This window comes from Leucoraja erinacea, chromosome 4 (assembly GCF_028641065.1).
Source record: "Leucoraja erinacea ecotype New England chromosome 4, Leri_hhj_1, whole genome shotgun sequence".
Classification (NCBI taxonomy): Eukaryota; Metazoa; Chordata; class Chondrichthyes; order Rajiformes; family Rajidae; genus Leucoraja; species Leucoraja erinaceus.
Window position 1 is genome coordinate 89,541,800 of NC_073380.1, and position 21,945 is coordinate 89,563,744.

The window sequence follows — 21,945 nt, forward strand, 5'->3', positions numbered from 1 at the left end:
CTGTTAGTTTGACGTCGGTGGTGGGCAAATTAATGGAAAGGATACTTAGAGATAATTTATATAAGCATCTGGATAAACAGGGTCTGATTAGGAACAGTCAACATGGATTTGTGCCTGGAAGGTCATGTTTGACTAATCTTCTTGAATTTTTTGAAGAGGTTATTTGGGAAATTGATGTGGGTAAAGCAGTGGAAGTTGTATATATGGACTTCAGTAAGGCCTTTGATGAGGTTCCTCATGGAGGTTGGTTAAGAAGGTTCAATGGTTGGGTATTAATGGTGGAGTAGCAAGATGGATTCAACAGTAGCCGAATGGGAGATGCCAGAGAGTAATGGTGGATGGTTGTTTGTCAGGTTGGAGGCCAGTGACTAGTGGGGTTCCACAGGGATCTGTGTTGGGTCCACTGTTGTTTGTCATGTACATCAATGATCTGGATGATGGTGTGGTAAATTGGATTAGTAAGTATGCAGATGATACTAAGATAGGTGGGGTTGTGGATAATGAAGTAGATTTTCAAAGTCTACAGAGAGATTTATGCCAGTTGGAAGAGTGGGCTGAAAGATGGCAAATGGAGTTTAATGCTGATAAGTGTGAGGTCCTACATCTTGGCAGGACAAATCAAAATAGGACGTACATGGTAAATGGTAGGGAATTGAAGAATGCAGGAGAACAGAGGGATCTGGGAATAACTGTGCACAGTTCCCTGAGAGTGGAATCTCATGTAGATAGGGTGGTAAAGAAAGCTTTTGGAGTGCTGGCCTTTATAAATCAGATCATTGAGTATAGAAGTTGGGATGTAATGTTAAAATTGTACAAGGCATTGGTGAGGCCCATTTTGGAGTATGGTGTACAATTTTGGTCACCTAATTATAGGAAGGATGTCAACAAAATAGAGAGAGTGCAGAGGAGATTTACTAGAATGTTGCCTGGGTTTCAGCAACTAAGTTACAGAGAAAGGTTGAACAAGTTAGGGCTTTATTCTTTGGAGCGCAGAAGGTTAAGGGGGGACTTGATCGAGGTCTTTAAAATGATGAGAGGGATAGACAGAGTTGATGTGGATAAGCTTTTCCCACTGAGAGTAGGGAAGATTCTAACAAGGGGACATGACTTGAGAATTAAGGGACAGAAGTTTAGGGGTAACATGAGGGGGAACTTCTTTACTCAGAGAGTGGTGGCTGTGTGGAATGAGCTTCCAGTGAAGGTGGTGGAGGCAGGTTCGTTTTTATCATTTAAAAATAAATTGGATAGTTATATGGACGGGAAAGGAATGGAGGGTTATGGTCTGAGCGCAGGTATATGGGACTAGGGGAGAATATGTGTTCGGCACGGACTAGACGGGTCGAGATGGCTTGTTTCCATGCTGTAATTGTTATATGGTTATATGGTTATTGGCAGCTTTTCTGACGTTCTTCAACTATATCCTAATGTACTTATGTGATCCCTGTTTACTCAATACGAAGCCAAGCTTCCTAATCCCTCAGTTGTCTGAGTGTTCCGGGACCTAAAATGTCTCTGTTCACCTCTTTGGTCTTTCTCCATATTTTCACTGAATCTTCACGAGTCAAGGATGTTTTATTTTCATATATCCCAGATAGAACAATGAAATTCGTACTTGAAATGAAATCCTGCTGATAATGTGAAAATGTAACAATACAAATAGGTTTCCAAGATTTGGGCAATGATGAAGAATAAACACTTAATCATATAAGATTAAAAATAAACCAATTTAAATTGCATGGTAAATGGTAGCGAATTGAAGAATGCAGTTGAACAGAGGGATCTAGGAATAACTGCATAGTTCCCTCAAGGTGGAATCTCATGTAGATAGGGTGGGAAAGAAAACTTTTGGTGTGGTAGCCTTTATAAATCAGAGCATTGAGTATAGAAGTTGGGATGTAATGTTAAAATAGTACAAGGCATTAGTGAGACCAATTCTGGAGTATGGTGTACAATTTTGGTCGCCTAATTATAGTTGCTGAAGTCCAGGCAACATTCTAGTGAGAGTACAGAGGAGATTTACTAGAATGTTGCCTGGACTTCAGCAACTAAGTTACAGAGAAAGGTTGAACAAGTTAGGTCTTTATTCTTTGGAGCGCAGAAGGTTAAGGGGGAGACTTGATGGAGGTCTTTAAAATGATGTGAGGGATTAACAGAGTTGACATGGATAAACATTTCCCATTGAGAGTAGGGAAGATTCAAACAAAAGGACATGACTTCAGAATTAAGGGACAGAAGTTTAGGGGTAACATGAGGGAGAACTTCTTTACTCAGAGAGTGGTAGCTGTGTGGAATGAGCTTCCAGTGGAAGTGATAGAGGCAGGTTCGATTTTATCATTTAAAAATAAATTGGATAGGTGTTGACATATATGAAAATATGCTCTCAATTGTAAAGAAGTTAATCTTAATGTTGTATTGTTACTCAAGACAATCTTGGTGCAGGTAGTGAATGACTGACAATGATAGCAGCCAATAGTAACTGACAATGATAACAGCCAATGAGAGGTACTGTAATTGATGTGTGAGCAAGTGTGTAAATAAAGTTTCTCTTCCAGTTTGAACAAGATGGATGCCCCACTGTGTTTTTTACTGCTCTGAATTATCTTCGGTCTAGCACTGGGTAGGCTGCAAGAATCGCTGCACAATGCACCTCTGCCAACAGGTTATGGGCCCAGCTTTAGCCAGCTTTACCTAGAGTTACACAGAGGTACCCAGAGACAGTTACCCAGGGATTTACCACCGAGAGAAACGTCCGGTGAGAGTTAACTTGCTAAGCTAGCACCATGAGTAGACGGAGCACCCAGTCGAGTAGCTGCTGGTCTCGGCTAGTTTTTGACGGAGATGAAAAGAACTATGAGCTGTGGGAGACTAAATTTTTGGGCCATCTTCGGTTACAAGGGCTAAAGGATACCATCTTGGAAGAGCCTACCGACAATGAAGAAGGAGACGAGGCCAAAAATGCAGAGGCATATGCTGAGCTAATCCAGTTTCTGGATGACAAGAGTTTGTCGCTGGTAATGCGAGAAGCAGCAGACGATGGGCGGAAAGCGCTAACTATTTTGAGAGATTATTATGCGGGTAAGGGAAAGCCACGTGTAATAAGTCTGTATACAGAACTGACTTCACTTCAAAAGTTGAGCAGCGAGAGTGTAACTGAATATGTTATAAGGGCAGAGACAGCCATCACAGCATTGAGAAACGCTGGTGAGGTATTGAGTGACGGACTGTTAATTGCAATGATTCTGAAGGGACTGCCTGAATCTTTCAAACCATTTGCTATCCATGTCACGCAAAGTGAGCAGGCAATGCCTTTTGCCGAATTTAAAACTAAATTACGGAGCTATGAAGACACGGAAAAGATGCGTGCAGCAGCATCCGACGACAATGTCATGAAGGCACGTGTGCAACCGAGTGTGAGACCCGACACGACAAGTACAAGTGCGGAGAGAGCGGACATTGTGTGTTTCAGGTGTGGCCTAAAAGGACATAAAGCCAGAGCATGTCAACGCAAGCAGTGGTGTAGTCACTGTAAAAGCACCACACATCGGGACGCAACCTGCAGACGGAAACAGCGGCGGGACGACGCACGACAAGTTTCCGGGGAGACTAACAACAAGAAATATGCATTCCTGGTGAGTGAAATAGACGTGAAGATCCAGTCAGAGCGTGGAGTCGAGTTGAAAGGGCTGATGGTCGATACGGGGGCAACTTCGCATATCATCACTGATATAGCAAGGTTCAAGAAGTTCGACGTTATGTTCCAGTCCGAGACACACTGCGTGGAGTTGGCTGACGGCACAAGGTGTGATGGAGTCGCGGAGCGCAGAGGAGACGCGGAGGTTTGCTTGGTCGACAGCCAAGGGCGTCGCCACAACACAACACTGAGGCAGGCGTTGTACATCCCCTCATACCCGCAGGACATCTTCTCTGTAAAAGCAGCTACTTCCAGCAGAGCAACCGTAATCTTCAGGGACGGGGAAGACGTCCTACAACACAAGGACGGTACAAAATTCCACATTCATGAGTACAACAGACTGTACTATTTGCACACGGTAAACGTTGAATGTGATGACCAATGTAAGAGCAGTTATGATATGCAGACATGGCATGAGATTCTAGGGCACTGTAATTATGAAGATATTAAAAAATTACAGAATGTTGTTGAAGGTATGGCAATTAAGGGCAAAACAGACAAACCTGCTCTACACTGTGAAGTGTGTACTCAGGGAAAGTTTATCCAAACTAGGAACAGAGACCCTGATGTAAGAGCCAAAGCAGCTTTGAAGTTGGTACACACAGATTTAGCGGGACCGATAGACCCAGAGTCCAGAGAGGGGTACAGGTTTGCGCTATCATTCACTGATGATTATTCCAGTGCAGTGTTTGTGTACTTTCTAAAGAATAAGAGTGACACAGTGCAAGCCACCGAGAGGTTTCTTGCTGACACAGCCCCATACGGGAAGATTAAATGTATGAGGTCTGACAATGGTACTGAATTTCATGGGAAAGAATTACCAGGCACTACTCAGCAGAAATTGCATTAGACATGAGACCTCAGCGCCATACTCACCACACCAGAATGGTACTGCTGAGCGAAATTGGCGCACCCTGTTTGACATGGCCAGGTGTATGCTAATAGAGAGTGAGTTACCTAAACAGTTTTGGACCTATGCAGTGCAGACAGCAGCTGTAGTGAGGAACAGATGCTTTAACAAGCGCACAAAGCAGACTCCTTACTTGATGCTGACAAGAAAACGTCCCAACCTACCTAGGATGCAAAAGTTTGGGTCTGAGTGTTATGCCTATAAACAGGACAAGAGAAAACTGGACTCAAAGTGTGAGAAGGGAATCTTTGTCGGGTACGACAAGAATAGCCCAGCTTACATGGTTTACTATCCTGACAATGGGAAAGTAAAGAAGCACAGACTGGTGAAGTTTGTGACCAAAACAATTATAGAGAGGCAGACACAGACTGACATGACCCCCAGTGACGATGACTTTGAGGTGCAGAATAGGGCCAGTAGGATGAGAAAAAATACTGATGAGAGTCCAGGACATACTCAGGGCCAAGATCCAGTAACTAGGCCTGAGGTGAATAGCCAAGCACAGATAGGTGAAAACAAGCATGAGCCTGCACGTTACCCTTCTAGATTGAGGAAGAAACCAGGTTACTTAAGTGAATATGTAACTGGCAAGGCGAGTGATGATCATGTAATGATTAACATAGATTATTGCTACAGATTGATGTGTAACATCCCCCTAACATTCAGGGAAGCTGTAACCTCAACTAACTCAAAGGAATGGGTTAACGCAATGCATGAGGAAATGCAGTCGCTGAGAGAAAATGACACATTTACCCTAACCAACTTGCCTGAGGGTAAGAAAGCAGTGGGGGGTAGATGGGTATATGCAATCAAGAACAATGAGGATGGATCTGATAAATACAAGGCACGGTATGTAGCCAAAGGATACAGTCAAATATTGGGTGTAGACTATGAGGAGACATTTTCTCCTACTGCTAACCTGACCAGTATCAGAGTGATGATGCAAAAAGCAGCACAGGAAAACCTGATTTTACATCAGATGGATGTCAAATCTGCCTACGTACATGCATCAATAGATTGCGAGATTTCATGGAAAACCAAAAAGCAGCCCACCGTTGCACTGTCAACTTGTGAGGCTGAGTATATGGCGTTAGCCGCAACACTACAAGAGTGTATGTACCTAGTACAATTACTAGAAGGTATTGATGGACATCAGTACCCAACACCCAAGGTTTATGAGGATAACCAGGGTACAATTGCGTTAGCAAAGAATCCTGTAAGTAGACAGAGGTGTAAGCATGTGGACATAAAATATCACTTTGTGAGGTCCACTGTGTATCATGGCAAAATAAGTTTGGAGTATTGCCCAACAGACCAGATGGTAGCAGATGTGATGACAAAACCTGCAACAAAATTTAAGTTGATGGAGTTTGCAAAGTTTATGTTTGGAGAGTAACCATGTATGTAAAAGTCTACATGATGTAAGGTAGAAAACCTTAGGATGTTTTATTTTGAGTTAAGATAACAATGCGAGAGCAAGTGGGGGTGTTGACATATATGAAAATATGCTCTCAATTGTAAAGAAGTTAATCTTAATGTTGTATTGTTACTCAGACAATCTTGGTGCAGGTAGTGAATGACTGACAATGATAGCAGCCAATAGTAACTGACAATGATAACAGCCAATGAGAGGTACTGTAATTGATGTGTGAGCAAGTGTGTAAATAAAGTTTCTCTTCCAGTTTGAACAAGATGGATGCCCCACTGTGTTTTTTACTGCTCTGAATTATCTTCGGTCTAGCACTGGGTAGGCTGCAAGAATCGCTGCACAATGCACCTCTGCCAACAATAGTTATATGGATGGGAAAGGAATGGAGGGTTAAGGTCTGAGTGCAGGTAGACGGGACTAGGGGAAAGTAAGTGTTTGGCATGGACTTGTAGGGCTGAGATGACCTGTTTCCGTGCTGTAATTGTTATATGGTTATATATTATGGTTATAGAGGGTAAAAACACAATAAAATAATGAGTTTTACACATCCTTAAATAATGAGTTTCACATACCCTACATGTCAGGAATTTCTGACCACTGCTTTTTCTGGAGAGCTTGAGTCACAGTAATGTTCCGGATCTCGGCCCAAGGAGATATTCAGTGAGCTCACGTGTAGCATACTTTTATATAGTCACTAAAGGGCCTGTCCCACTTGCGTGTCCTTGGCATGCAAATTACGCAACCTCGTTGTCGCGTTGAGGTGCACGGGCATTGTATGACCACGCGGGGCCGGTGCGGAGAGAAGTGCGGAGGGGTATGTAGTTGTGCGTGACATCGCGCGGGGCTCCGAAATCTTTGCAGCGAACAAAATGTTCGCCCGCCAACGGCCTGTCGCGTTGCTGACGGCCAAAGTGGGACAGGCCCAAGAACCTGGCGCGACGCAACGTCTCACCTTCAACAGTAGCAGAAGTGGGCAAATGATCGCTGAGCTCGGACTGGGGCTCACGGCCGTTGCTGTCTGGATTCGCCCCCACTTCTACTCCCAGAGCGAGGCCAAGTAAATTGAAGATAGACACAAAATGCTGGAGTAACTCAGCGGGACCGGCAGCATCTCTGGAGTGAAGCAATGGGTGACGTTTCTGGTCAAGACCCTTCTTTCAGACTGAACAAGAGTCTCGACACGAAACATCACCCATTCCTTCTCTCCAGAGATGCTGCTGGGCCCGCTGAGTTACTTATGCATTTTGTGTCCATCTTCAAATGACGTCACACGCTCCATACGGCTGTGCGGGCGAATGAAGTCGCGTGCGACCTTCGCGGGACCGTTGCGCCTCAACACGATCACGAGGTCGAGTAATTAGCTTGCCAAAGACACGCAAGTAGGACGGGCTTAAGCCTGTGATTTTCCCCGAATCTATAAAGAAAAGCAAACGATGTTTCAAAACTAGCTATACTCCCCAGTACTGAAAATAGGAGTTATTTTGTTAGATCAGAAATCAAGATAATCTGTCTTTAGCAAGAAAGGTTTGTCTTGTCTTACTGCCATATGTCTTTGTAGTTGCATTTTATGAGGTCTAGTTTTTCCAAGGAAGCAAAATTATTTTTCCGGGCTGCAATTTTGTTTTTTTAAGCAATCCTGCTTGCTTGATGTCAGTGCTGTTAGAAGACAACTCAATTTTAGATAAAAAGCCTATTTTAACCATTACATTACACAATGCTAGCAAATCAAAGGAGCTGGTCATCAACATCAGGAAATTGTGTGGAGTACATACCCCAGTCTATATCAACGTGTTCAACTGTAGATGGTCATGAGCTTTTCTACGTGTGAATACCACCAACAATTTTTCCTATTCCAACCGCATTGGCATCAAGGCCAAGAATGCACAACAATGCCTCTGCTTCCTCAGAAGGTTTAGGAAACTTGGCATGTTTCCAATGCCTTTTACTAATTTCTACTGATGCACTGCAGAGAGCATCCTATCCGGATGGATCACAGTTTGGTACAGCATCTACTCTGCCCAAAGCTGCAAAACATTTCAGGGAGTTCTGACAGAGCCCATCCAACACTTAAACCATAATCTCTCCTCCTTATCTATCTCCTTCAGATGGAGATTGTTTGAATTGGCATCATAATCAACACAGATATTGTGGACCAAAGGCTTGCTCCTATAATGTACTGTTCAATATATTTTATGCATATTGGCTATTCAGGCTGATAATTTACTACTCAATATTTGTTGCATATGAAGACTTGGCAGCCTTAAGTTCTTTTCCTTTAGTAATCAGGATTGTAAAACGCAGTGTACAGGCACCTGCTGGAGCTAGATTTGGGCACTTTTCAGCAAACTAGGCCTCAATATGCTATTTTCTGTAAATGCCTTCTGAGTGCTTTTCTTGACAAGTACGTGTCAGAGGTTATGGGGGGGAAGGCAGGAGAATGGGGTTAGGAGGGAGAGATAAATCAGCCATGATTGAATGGATGAGTCCTTGCTGTCTCCTCCCCTTCCTCAGCCCCCCTGCTGTCTCCTCCCATCCCCCAGCCTTCGGGCTCCTCCTCCTTTTCCCTTTCTTGTCCCCACCCACCCCCGCCCCCGATCAGTCTGAAGAAGGGTTTCGGCGCGAAACGTTGCCTATTTCCTTCGCTCCATAGATGCTGCTGCACCCGCTGAGTTTCTCCAGCTTTTTTGTGTAACCTTCGATTCTCCAGCATCTGCAGTTCCCTCTTAAACACTGAGTACACTTGATGTGCTGAATTACCTAATTCTACTCCTATCCCTTATGACCATATGAATATGTAGATTAGAGATTATACAACCTGTAGATTGACAAACGCGTTCCTCCAAACTCTTTAAATCTTTTACAATGTGTCCACTCCCCAAAAGATCAGTGATTTGCCGATCTTCCATTTACTAATCCTGTTGGAAGGGAACCTAATCTGTGCTGCCTTCAAAAATTGGTAATTTGGAGAAGTATCAGTACTTACTGGTTTATCTTGTTGCCCAGTATTATTCTGACAAAGACTCTTGTTGCTTGTCCTTTATTATGCAACTCAATTTAATTAAGACGCCTGTTCAAATTTACATCTCAACCTGTTTCCCACTATTTATAAGTGCATTAAGGACCTGTCCCACTTAGGCGATTTTTTTTCTGCAACTGCCGGCGACTTTAACAGTCGTAGCAGGTTGCCGAAAAAGTGGCTACTGGACCCCCCCCCCCCCCACGACAAATGTCTACGACAACCTATTACTTAGTAGATGGCAAGCTACCGACAACCAGCGACCCATTTGGACGTCCACCTACGACAATCTATGACCAAATAGGCGACAACCTACGATAACCAAAGTCAACCTACATCCACCCGCGACAAGCTATGACAAACAACGACCCTGTCGGCGGCAATTGAAGCCAACTGAAGACAATCCAGTCGTCGGTACCTATCGCCGGTTGACGTAGGTAGTCGCCAATGGAATTCACCAAAGTCAGCACCTGGCAACAACCTGCGTCATCTTGGCGACAATCAATGACAGCAGGCGTTTGAGTGATTCTAATGAAATATATCTGTAATCATCTGCAGTAAGAAGTAAAAATCATTTGTAGATTGCAGGTGACCTGGGTTCTCCAGGATTGCCTGAAGAATATCTGCAGGAGTGTTATTTCCATACGAAAAATTTCAAGCTCTATTTGCTATTAGTGACCTTTTTTGACTGTTAATCAAGCAACCTTAAAATAACTCTCTTCATCCCTCTTTTTTGTTCTTGTATGTTCTAAAATGGTCCTTCAATGCACTCAGCAGCATCAACAACAATTCATTGTTTATCAATTATAAAGCATTATGCACAGTCTTTTTTTTTTTTTACTAACCCAGCTGGAATTCCATTATAACTTGTGAAATTAGCAATACATACTATATATAGATCTGTACTTCAGGGGTTTCAAGATCGATTGATTTCTCTGTCATGAGATTTTCATCTACCGAGTTATCAAAAACATTTTGTCGTAATGGAAATTATGCTGTTGTATGTCATTTCCATAGCAAGGATTAATCTGGTCATTGAGGTGGCCTTTGTGCCCTCAAAGTTATTAATAGTTTGTTATCTGGGATCTGCAATGCATAAAAGTATTATGTTGTAAATGCAGTTGTGCGTCTAATCTGAGATAACCGTCCCTTGATTGACCTGTTGTTCTTTTGGAGAAAGTGATGCTTTAGAGTCCAGTTTTTTAAAATTGGAAATTACATTTATTTCAGTGGCATTTTGCTGTAATCAATTGTTGATAGGTTTTAAGTGTATAGAAAGCTTTTGTCAGTAAAGTCTATTGCCTGGGGCTTGCAACACCTCTTAGGTTGTCATGAGCACCAGAGCAGAAAGATAAAAGCACTAGATTTTAAATGTTTAGCTATCCTTGAATAATAGAAACATAGAAAATAGGTGCAGGAGTAGGCCATTCGGCCCTTCGAGCCTGCGCCGCCCTTCAATATGATCATGGCTGATCATCCAACTCCGTATCCTGTACCTGCCTTCTCTCCATACCCCCGATCCCTTTAGCCACAAGGGGCACATCTAACTCCCTCTTAAATATAGCCAATGAACTGGCCTCAACTACCTTCTGTGGCAGAGAATTCCGGAGATTCCCCACTCTCTGTGTGAAAAATGTTTTTCTCTTCTCGGTCCTAAAAGGCCACATTAACCTCCCATTTACCAACCCCTCCCCCTGTACACTCCCTCCCTGTTAATGAAGATTTCCATACCACCCCTGCCCTTTAGCCATGAAGGGCCACTCTACTCCCTCTTTTAATAGCCATGATTGCTTGCCTCAACTACCTTCTGTGGCAGAAAAGAAAAGGAACCCCCCGTCTTTGATTCCACACTCTGTAAATTGAATGTTAATAATGAAAAAAAGCCCCCCCCCCCCCCCCCTTATGGTATCCCCCGTCCCCCCCCCCCCCCCCCCCCCCCTCCTTTGTTTTTCTCTTCTCGGTCCTATAAAACTAATCCCCCCCCCCCCCCCGCTTGATTCACCACTCTCTGTGTAAATTGAATAATACACTATATTTTTTAATAGGTGATTGCTTGTCATAGGCATGGGAATGAAAAGGAGTCTTTCAGTCCAACTTGTCCACATGGACCAATATGTCCCATCTAAACTAATCACGCTTGCCCACATTTGGCATGAAACCGCACTTGAATTTGGTGGCCTTGCACCCTGCTTGAAATGGCATTAAACTGCACTTGAATTTGGTGGCCTTGCACCCTGCTTGAAGTGGCAGGAAACTGCACTTGAGTTTGGTGGCCCTGCACCTTGCTTGAAGTGGTAGGAAACTGCACTTGAGTTTGATGGCCCTGCATGTGCTGCTTGAAGTGGTATGAAACTGCACTTGAATTTGGTGGCCTTGCACCCTGCTTGAAGTGGTAGGAAACTGCACCTGAACTTGGTGGCCTTGCACCCTGCTTGAAATGGAATTTCGAAGAATAGCCGTGAGTCAACTGCTAATTCACAGTGAGTGAGCTGCCAGCACATCAGGCTTGGGTGACTGAGGTGCCACCACAAGGTCCATAATAGCCCTCTGGAAACCAGTCCCTTCAGCCCACAATACCCATACTAGCGCTCCAGAAAGCGCCCCCCCACTGGCCACCAATATTGGAATTGGTGGAGAGGTGGAATATTGCCCAGCCCTCCCGTGTGAACATGGGACCCAATTGGTCCCACTTAGTCTAGTATTCTAATATTTGGGAAGGGTCTGATTACTCTTTGATGAATACAATTTAAGGTGGATGACAGTAAAAAGGTAAGTAGGGCTAGAAATGTTATTGTCTTGGCTTGAGTGGGTCCTTCTAGCTCTGAAGGATTGGCTCCAGAAATGGGTCAGAACCTGAGACTTGGAGTCTGGTAAGAATGTAAAATCAAACACTTTGAATGATGGTTCACAGGATGCAAGTCATGGCCTAGTTACATTTTATTTGAATCATACATTTTGTTCAGTGAACATATCATTCCAGTAAAGATCGGATGAAAATAAAATGTTACATTTTTTTCAAATTTGTTATATTGTTTTTAAAATCACATGCTGGGACAGATGCTTGGACAATACAGGAGAACTTACTTTAGACAGTATAGCATGCACCTGGAAATACTGCTGTCCTCTCATATGTTGCAGAAGCTGGACTCTGTGGGGGCTGCTGCTATTAGCTAACGTGAGAATATAACAGGAGATTTCTATGGTAACTGGCAGTTTTCCGATTCCCACAAAATATATACTGATGCTGCCAGGAGGCACTCAAGAATGAAAGAAGGCATAAATGATTAGAACTGTTTAACTTCTCAAGTACATTGTGACTGTTGAGCAATGGCAGAAAATGTGATATTTGTGACTTCCTCCTTTCTTTTGTGTATGAGAGAGTATCACAGAAACTCGTCTGAAGACTTTCGACCTGAAACATTGCCTATCCATTCCCTCCTCAGATGCTGCCGAACCCTCTGAATTCCTCCAAAACCTTTGTTTTGAATCGCAGAAATCCTGCTTTGTTTGTATGCCTTCACACATAATATGATCAGTTTTCCCTCATGATTGATGTGCAGGCATAATTCCTTTTATTTAAGCTTTTTTTTTCATTATCCATGGGAGGTAGTTGAGGCTGGGATGATCCCAACATTTAAGATACAGTGAGACAGTTACATGGATAGGTCAAGTTTGGAGTGAAATGGACCAAACGCAGGCAGGTGGGACCAGTGTAGCTGGGACATGTTGGCCGGTGTGGGCAAGTTGGGCCGAAGGCCTGTTTCTACACTGTCTCTATCACTCTATGACTCCATCTGGCTTTCCCAAAACGTGAGTTTCTTGTTGCATTTGTAAGTCGAGCGTGGATGCAAAGCAGTTTTCTTTGAAATAGTTTTAAATTTGTATGATATAATTTAGATAAAGTGCTTTGTTCTAAAGTTAATCCCTCATTGTTTGTGTATAAAGTAAAAGTTTAACATTTCGAGCAAAAATAGCTCCTAAGATTTGAAGCATTTGGCTCGAATGATTGAGGGATAAATATTAGCCAACCCCACGATGTAATAGGAGCTGTACTACACCGTCCAACTGAAGATGAACATCTTTACTCAAATGAGCAGGTAGTTTGTGTGACAGACAGGCTGTCGAAATCGACTTGCAACCTTCTGGCTAGGAAGCTGGCACCCTTACAACGTGTTCAGCCTTTTAAATTCATTAACTTTACAGTTGTATGAAGGAGTTTTGTGATAAATACACTATCTTCTCAGTAAATTATTTCCATGATATTGTTTTTCATGTACTGTACTTGCTACAGATCCTATCATGTTGCCTATTGTAATTAAAATGAGGATTCTGTGAGGGGTAATTTGCTATCTTAGTACATTGGCATTCTACTTTTCTCCACTGATATGTATGTATAAAATAACATTGTCACTATTATAAGTGGTGTACAATTTCCCTGTCTAAATTGTGCTATATCCAAGGTTATGGTATATCAAAAGAACATTAAAGTAATAGGTTGCCGTACCACAAAAACTGTTCTCAATCATGCTTCATTGAGCAATTATAACCTAATACATTGAGGCAGTGGCGGATGTGAAGAATTAATGACTTTATTCTTTGCCTACAATGAAAAAAAATTAAAGATACGGAGACAACAGAGCATTTTGTGACCTCATATACTTTTGTAGTGTGTGACTGCTGCATTAAACGGTTATAGGCAATTGCAATGCTGCCCAAAAAATGCTTTGAACTCCTTATTTTAAAATAATCACAATATATTTAGAATCTTGTACTGTTTTATTACAATGGCATTCAATGGAACCTAGAAGATAGAACAGTAGATCACGTGAAAAGGCCCTTTGGCCCATAATATCCATGCCGAACATGATGCCAGGTTAAACTAATCTGTTCTGCCAGCATGTGATCCATATCCCTCCATTTCCTGCATATCCATGTGCCATTCTAAAAGCCTATTAAATGCCACAATTGTATCTGCCTCCACCCCATCATCCCTGACAACACATTCTAGGCACCCACTGCACTAAAAAAAAATTGTCCTGCACATCTCCTTTATATGTCCTTCTCATCCTTGACATCTTCACCCTGGACAAATGGCTCTGACTGCCCTATTTGTGCCCCTCATAATTTTACATTCTTACTGGACCAGGTGCAAACCCAAAAGGCCTGTTCCCCAAGGCAATATTCCACCACTGACCCATAGCTCCCAACTGCGCAGGTGCGGCTGAAAGGTTCCCGTTATGACACCAGAAATCCCCGTTGTGACGCGTGTCACGGCAACCCTCCCCTTACTGTGCCTCGCCATCCCTCTTCCTGCCCCTATCCTCCTCCATTCCCTCTCATCCCCATCACTCATCCCCCAGCACTCCCTCCACCTCCTCCACCCTCCTTTCCCCTCTCCTCCTCCCCTCCCCCACTCCCTCCCTCATCTCTCCCTCCCTCTCCTTTCCCCTGCCCTCAGTCACTCCTTCCATAACCCCTTATCCTCCCTACCCCCATCCTCTCCCTGTATCTCCCTCCTCCTCATGCTCCCTCCTCATCTCCCCCCATCCCACACACCCACAATGAAAATCGCGATATTTTAAAAAAACATTTTTTTTTTTAATGAAACCTCTCCCCTAACTGAGCCCCTCACAATGAAATTTGTTTATTTTTAATGAAACTCTCAATGAAAATCACTTTTTTTCTTTTAAAATGTTAGCTGTTAATGAAAACGGAAGAATTAGATTAAAACAGAGTTGTTTTTTAAATCACAATTTTATATGTAAATGAGATTCGGGATCCGATTGTGACGTAATTGTGAGGTCGAACGGGATCCCATTATGATGTTGAACGTGGCTGATGGGCAGGGCAAGTGGAAAAGTGGTTTAAAGTGTTTTTTGTAAAGTTTAAAATGTCAATAACTTGTACATAATATAACATCAATCAGAACAAAACTTGTTTTATTTACATCCCAGGACAATGGTTAGGAAGGTGGGCCAAAAGGTAGCGCTATCGTGTACCGTTTTGGCGAGGTTTCGGCATCTCACGCACGCATGCAAACAAACAAGATGAGAGTTTTTGTTTTATATACGCAAGCACCCTATCACCAAGCCACTCTTCCCCCCCCGCCGCCGCCACCACCACCACTGCCTGCTCTCCCAACGCAACCTGTTTTCCCCAACGCAATATTTTGCCCATTCCCCAACGCAATATGCCCATCCCCAACGCAATATTCCACACACACACACAACACACACACACCACACAACACACACACACACACACACACACACACACACACACACACACACACCACACACACACACCACACACACACACACACAGCTTCTTTCCTCCCATCCTCCGCCCTCAACTCACGCATAGCCCCCAACTGCACAGGCGCGGTTAGAGAGGGTGGGGGTGTTGGGGTATAGAGGGAGGGGGTGGGGATGTAGGGATTGAGGGGTAGGAGGAGTGTGCGGCGACACAGGGGAGGGCTGGTTCCCGAACGCTATACTCCACCACTCACCCATAGGTCCAAATACTCACCACTCCCTAGAGAGGGAGGGTGGTTAGAGAGGAAGGGGGGTGGGGGGCAGAGAGGGAGGGGGTAGATAGGGAGTGGGAGGGCAACTTGTTCTTTTTGATCTTATTTGATTGTGCACGGCAGGTTCATTGCATTTGTGGAAACACGTGAAGGTTGCAATATCCCACCCCTGTCCCATTGTGATGTCATATGTCAATGAGATCCATTGTGTTTGGACATGTGTGAGATGGCACTGTGACATCATCAATCGAATGTGCTGCAAGAGTCTCCCACTGAAAAGCAGTTAATTGTTTTAAATACACGATTAAAACATAAACTTCGGATATATAGGTTGAAATGCAACGGGAAGATGTTTATCCCGTCGAGGGAAAAAATGTGAGTAGCATGTGTGAAAATGGGAAGGCTGCGGCGAAGCGCTTTGGAAGGCGATACAAATTTAGGAGATTAAAAGAAAGCCAACACAATCCTGCATACACACATTGGACATCCGGTGGCGCTGTTGCTAGCTGCCTCCGCCGTCAGTCCGGTATCTTTTTGGTTTTTTTGTTACGTTTGAAGAGCGTTTTTTGTGTTTTTTTATGTCTTTATGTTGGCCGATTAGGAAAAGGGGAGATGCAACGAGACCTGGGTGTCATGGTACACCAGTCATTGAAAGTAGGAAGGTACACAAAAATGCTGGAGAAACACAGCGGGTGCAGCAGCATCTATGGAGCGAAGGAAATCGGCGACGTTTTGGGCCGAAACCCTTCTTCAGACTGAATTCTTAAGGGGTTGGACAGGCTAGATGCATTGAAAGTAGGAATGCAGGTGCGGCAGGCAGTGAAGAAAGCAAATGGTATGTTAGCATTCATGGCAAAAGGATTTGAGTATAAGAGCAGGGAGGTTCTACTGCAGTTGTACAGGGTCTTGGTGAGACCACACCTGGAGTATTGCGTGCACTTTTGGTGTATAGAGGGAGTACAGAGAAGGTTCACCAGACTGATTCCTGGGATGGCAGGACTTTCATATGAAGAAAGACTGGATAGACTCGGCTTGTACTTGCTAGAATTCAGAAGATTGAGGGGGGATCTTATAGAAACGTCCAAAATTCTTAAGGGGTTGGACAGGCTAGATGCAGGAAGATTATTCCCGATGTTGGGAGATCCAGAACTAGGGGCACAGTTTAAGGATAAGAGGGAAGTCTTTTAGGACCGAGATGAGAAAATTATTTTTTACACAGAGAGTGGTGAATCTGTGGAGTTCTCTGCCACAGAAGGTAGTTGAGGCCAGTTCATTGGCTATATTTAAGAGGGAGTTAGATGTGGCCCTTGTGGCTAAAGGGATCAGGGGGTATGGATGATCAGCCATCATCATATCGAATGGCAGTGCAAGCTTTAAAGGCCGAATGGCCTACTCCTGCACCTATTTTCTATGTTTCTATGTTTCCATGTGAGGGAAGAGGGTAAGGGGGATACCGTCCTTCAGTCGCTTCTTGGAGAGGATGCGACTACTATTCGAGTCTCGTCCTCGAGCCCCCCCTCCCCCCCCCCCCCCCCCCACGGCCTACCTACTGGATTGTCACAGCCTTTCCTGCCGGGACCGACCAGAGCTCCACAAGCGGCGGCGCAGCGTAGGATACATCGCGTGGCGGGCGATGCATTACCGGGGATCGCCGTTTGGAGCTCCGGAGTGCTGGGCCTGCGCACCGACATCGCGGAGCTCCCAACGCGGGCGGCACTGACCAACATCGCGGAGTTCTGCGACTCCGCCCGGTTCGGCCTGTGGACTTCGGGAGCAGCGGACTCCGGTGGGAGGTGGCTGATCTGGAGGTCCGGGCCGCTGAGGATGTTCTCCGTCGGGGTTCGGCGTCTGGGTTCAATCGTTCCTGAGAGAACCTGAGCATCGGGCCGCCCGTGGCGGCGACTGAGGGTGCTCAGGAGGCCCGACCACAGGTGAACATCTGGGAAGATCGGCGGGGAGGCTGACTAGACTATGGTATTTTCCTTAATTTTGGTTCCGCTGTGGGGTTATGTTGTGTCGTGGACATCTGTGTTTGTGCTTTAAAAAAAACCCCGTTTATTTATTTATTTATTATTTATTTTTATGTTACTTGACTAAGGAAAATCCATTTCTTTGTTTCTTATGAGATAACAATAAATTGAATACAATACAACACAGAAATTTAGAATGTTGAGAACAAAGGGAAGAGTTTTAGTATAATACAAGATCAAGTGCAGACCCGTTGGGTCTGCTCCCCCAACGCACCCGTTCCCTACCCGTAGCCCCCACGGAAGGCGTGGTCCTCCAATTCAAGCCGTTCCCGAACGTAATCTTCCAGCACTCCCCTTGCCTCCCTCAGAAGTGATCTTTAAAAAAAATTACAATTGCACTTGCCCCAGGTGTTGCAATAGCAATCCGCCCTCCCCCTGCCAGCTGAGCCATTGTGAGCCATCAGTTGAAGCTTCCATTGTGACGTCATCAGTTGAAGCTGGTCGGTTAGAAATTGAAGGTATTTTGATTATTTTTTTTACTTTAATCAGTAATGTCGAGAATAAAGCATAAAATGTTCAGTGAAAGTGATATCTGTCTGCCTAGAGGGGAAAAATGTGAATCAGAATATGTAAAAATCTTGTGAAAGATGGCATTTTTAAAGCTTTAATTGTGAATAACATGTCAAATATAGGATGAAATCTTCATTGAGGCTGGTCTCTATCGATGTAATAGATAGATACGTAGTTATCAGATATAAGATAATGGTTTTCTCCCAACGTCTGGGATTGAAATAGAGGATGCAAATTTATTTTAAAAGGGGGAAGTTTGAGATTTTAGAAAATGAGAGGAATGTTGTTAATCATTTTACTTCAAGTTTTACGTTCAAACTTTGAATTTCTTTGTTGTTTATTTGACAACAAAAAAGTTGATGAGGGCTGTAAATGTTGTCTATATGGACTTCACCATGGCATGGTGGGCTGCTCTGGAAGTTTAGATTGCATGAGATCTAGGGAGAGCTCATCAACTGAATAGAGAATTCTGTTCATGGAAGGAACCAGACAGTGGTGGTAGAAGGTTGTTTTTCAGACTGGAGGCCTGTGTCTAGTGGTGTGCCTCTAGGATCAGTGCTGGACCCGTTGCTGTGTGAGTAGCATTATTTTTAAGTTTACAGGAGACACCAAAGTGGATTGGATCGTGGATAGTGAAGATGGTTAGTACAAAATCACAGCATGATCAAGATGATCTGGCAAATGAGCCTAAGGGACGGTTAATGGAGTTTATTGGAGAATAAATGTGAGGTGCTGCTTTTTGGGAGGTCAAACCAGGAGTGATCTAATTGAGGTGTACAAAATTATGAGGGGATAGATAGGGTGAATGCAAAGAGTCTTTTACCCAGAGCAGGGGAATCAAGAACCAGAGGGCAAGTTTAAAGTGAGAGGGGAAAGATTTGATAGGAAGGATTAGGTTGGGAGGAAAGATTGCTTGGCCTGCACTCACAGGATTGGAGAAGAATGAAAGGCATGCCAGTAAAAATACTGTACAAGGAGGACATGTCCTTTCATGACACAGTCCAGGACCAGAGTGCATAATTTTAGAGTGAGAGGAAGGACACATAAAACTGAGATGAATAACTTCTCTCAAAGTTTGAAAATCTTTGGAATTCATTCCCCTAAAAGCTGTAGATCCTTGAATGTTCAAAGTGAGTTAGATTTTTCATCAGCAAGGTATAATTTGAAGAGGTCAGGAAGGTGAACAAGAAAAGTCAAATTGGTTGTGATCTTATTGAATAGTGCTGGTTTGAGGGCTGAATGGCCAAACACCTGCTCCTGTTTCTTGTGGGATTGAATTTGCAGTTTCTAAAAGTGTATTTAGTTTTGAGAAACTAAAGGTGTTGATCATCAGATGTTAAAATTACAAAGAAAATGAGAGAAGGAGAATGGGAAGTGATGTAGGTGTGCTATGTTTTTATTTCATTAAAATATTTAGTTGCTTCAAAAAAAAAATGAGGATTACAACCAGTTACACCTTGCGTAGAAATAACGCAGTGGAGGGAAAGAGAGAATAGGTCAATAGGGCAAACAAGATACATTTTATTTGGATGATAAATGGCACATGGGACAGTTGGTTAGTATGTTCTGTTTATTATTGCAAGAAGCGTACAATCTATGCTTGATACTGTAAAAAGTATATTAAAAATTACTTTGATTTTATTTTCCCAATACTCCATTTGTTCAACGATTGAATCTTAGTACAAATGGGTTCCTGAAATTGTATGGGATCAGAAATAGCCTGCAATGTTAAGCATGAACTCCAGCCATTCTGATTGTTAATGGTAGATGGTTTAACACCTGTACTTCCTGCCTGGGACTTCCAAGCTTTGGGCGAATAGAATGACTGGACAATATGAAATGTGATTCCGATTGGCATTTTTATAGCAATGCTGAGATCTTTTAATCGATTCATGAAAATCGCATAAAATACATGGACAATTTGATATATCTGGGACATATGAAATCGTAGTAGATAGCATTTGGTCTATCATGGCTGCTTCACCGGTTATGGCTGATCTTTTGCAGGTGGCATTTACTTGCACTATCCTCATATCCAACTGTAGGCAATAATTAAAGATGAAAGAATGGGTCGGCTGGGCGTATCCACTGGAATTTAGGAGGATGAGAGGGCATCTTATAGAAACATATAAAATTCATAATGGATGGGACAGGCATCACATGTTCCTGATGTTGGAATCCAGAACCAGGGGTCACAGTTTAAGAATCAGGAGTAGGCCATTTAGGACTGAGATGAGGAAAAATCTTTTTTACCCAGTGAGTTGTGAATCTGTGGAATTCTCTGCCACACAAGGCAGTGGAGGCCAATTGACCGGATGTTTTCAAGAGAGAGTTAGATATAGCTCTTTGGGCTAACAGAATCAAGGGATATAGGGAAAAAGCAGGAATGGGGTACTGATTTTGGATGATCAGCCATGATCATATTGAATGGCAGTGCTGGCTCGAAGGGCCGAATGGCCTACTCCTGCATCTATTTTCTATGTGTCTTGTGCTTCTAATTCCGTAATTTGACGTTAAATTCTTATTAGAATTTACTTCTAACCTCTGTGATCCATGAAGAGTAGATGAACATCTAGGTTCTTGTATCTTTCAGTTGCTGCGATTGGCTGACCCACATCTGTCGGAGAAGGCAACAGCTTAAAGCTCGCACAGTATGGCTGGGACATCCAGAGAAGTGTGAGGAAAAATATCCAAGGAATGCTATTAAAAACCAGAAGTACAACCTCTTCACATTTGTGCCTGGGGTGAGTAAGTGTACTGTTTGGAATACATTTCCTTTGAATGGAAATGGGGAAGTTCTAATTCAGAATCACCTCTTTCAGTTTGTAGGAAAGAACTACAGATGCTGGTTTAAATCTAAGGCAGACACACAATGCTGGAGTAACTCAGCAGGTCGGGCAGCATCTCTCGATAGAAGGAATGGGTGAGTTTTGGATCAAGACCCTTCTTTCAGAGATGCTGCCTGTTCTGAGTTACTGCAGCATTTTGTGTCTACCAGCTCTTTTAGTTCATTTGTTCCCAGTGTCAATATTTTCATTCCATTTTAGTAATCACAGTTACTTGGTTAAAGCAACACTTGGACATAATAAGTTACCCAATCAGGTTGAAAAAAAAATTTACCACTTGCACAATAGGTGCAATAAATAATGTCTGCCAAATCAATTTCTAAAGAGCCGTGTGGTGCTGAACTTTGTTTTCTCCAGATGCAAATAGACAATAGGTGCAGGAGTAGGCCATTCGGCCCTTCGAGCCAGCACCGCCATTCAATGTGATCATGGCTGATCATCCCCAATCAATACCCCATTCCTGCCTTCTCCCCATATCCCCTGACTCCGCTATTTTTAAGAGCCCTATCTAGCTCTCTCTTGAAAGCATCCAGATAACCTGCCTCCACCGGCCTCTGAGGAAGAGAATTCCACACTCACCACTCTCTGAGAAAAAGTGTTTCCTCGTCTCCGTTCTAAATGGCTTCCTCCTTATTCTTAAACTGTGGCCCCAGGTTCTGGACTCCCCCAACATCGGGAACATGTTTCCTGCCTCTAGCGCGTCCAAACCCTTAACAATCTTAAATGTTGCAATGAGATCCCCCTCATCCTTCTAAACTCCAGAGTATACAAGCCCAGCTGCTCCATTCTCGCAATCCCGGGAATTAACCTTGTAAACCTACGCTGCACTCCCTCAATAGCAAGAATATCCTTCCTCAAATTAGGGGACCAAAACTGCACACAATACTCCAGGTGTGGTCTCACTAGGGCCCTGTACAACTGCAGAAGGACCTCTTTGCTCCTATATTCGATTCCTCTTGTTATAAAGGCCAACATGCCATTCGCTTT

At 43.5% G+C, this 21,945-nt stretch overlaps 1 protein-coding gene across 2 annotated transcripts in view; it reads left to right on the plus strand.

The window, feature by feature from the left end:
* Positions 1 to 21,945, plus strand: part of atp9b (ATPase phospholipid transporting 9B) — a 334,567-nt gene that overhangs the window by 51,780 nt on the left and 260,842 nt on the right. For both annotated transcript variants that reach the window (XM_055634761.1, XM_055634763.1), the window contains exon 3: positions 20,706 to 20,856. In XM_055634761.1, coding sequence (XP_055490736.1) covers positions 20,706 to 20,856 — 151 coding nt within the window. The remainder of the gene's footprint in view (positions 1 to 20,705; positions 20,857 to 21,945) is intronic.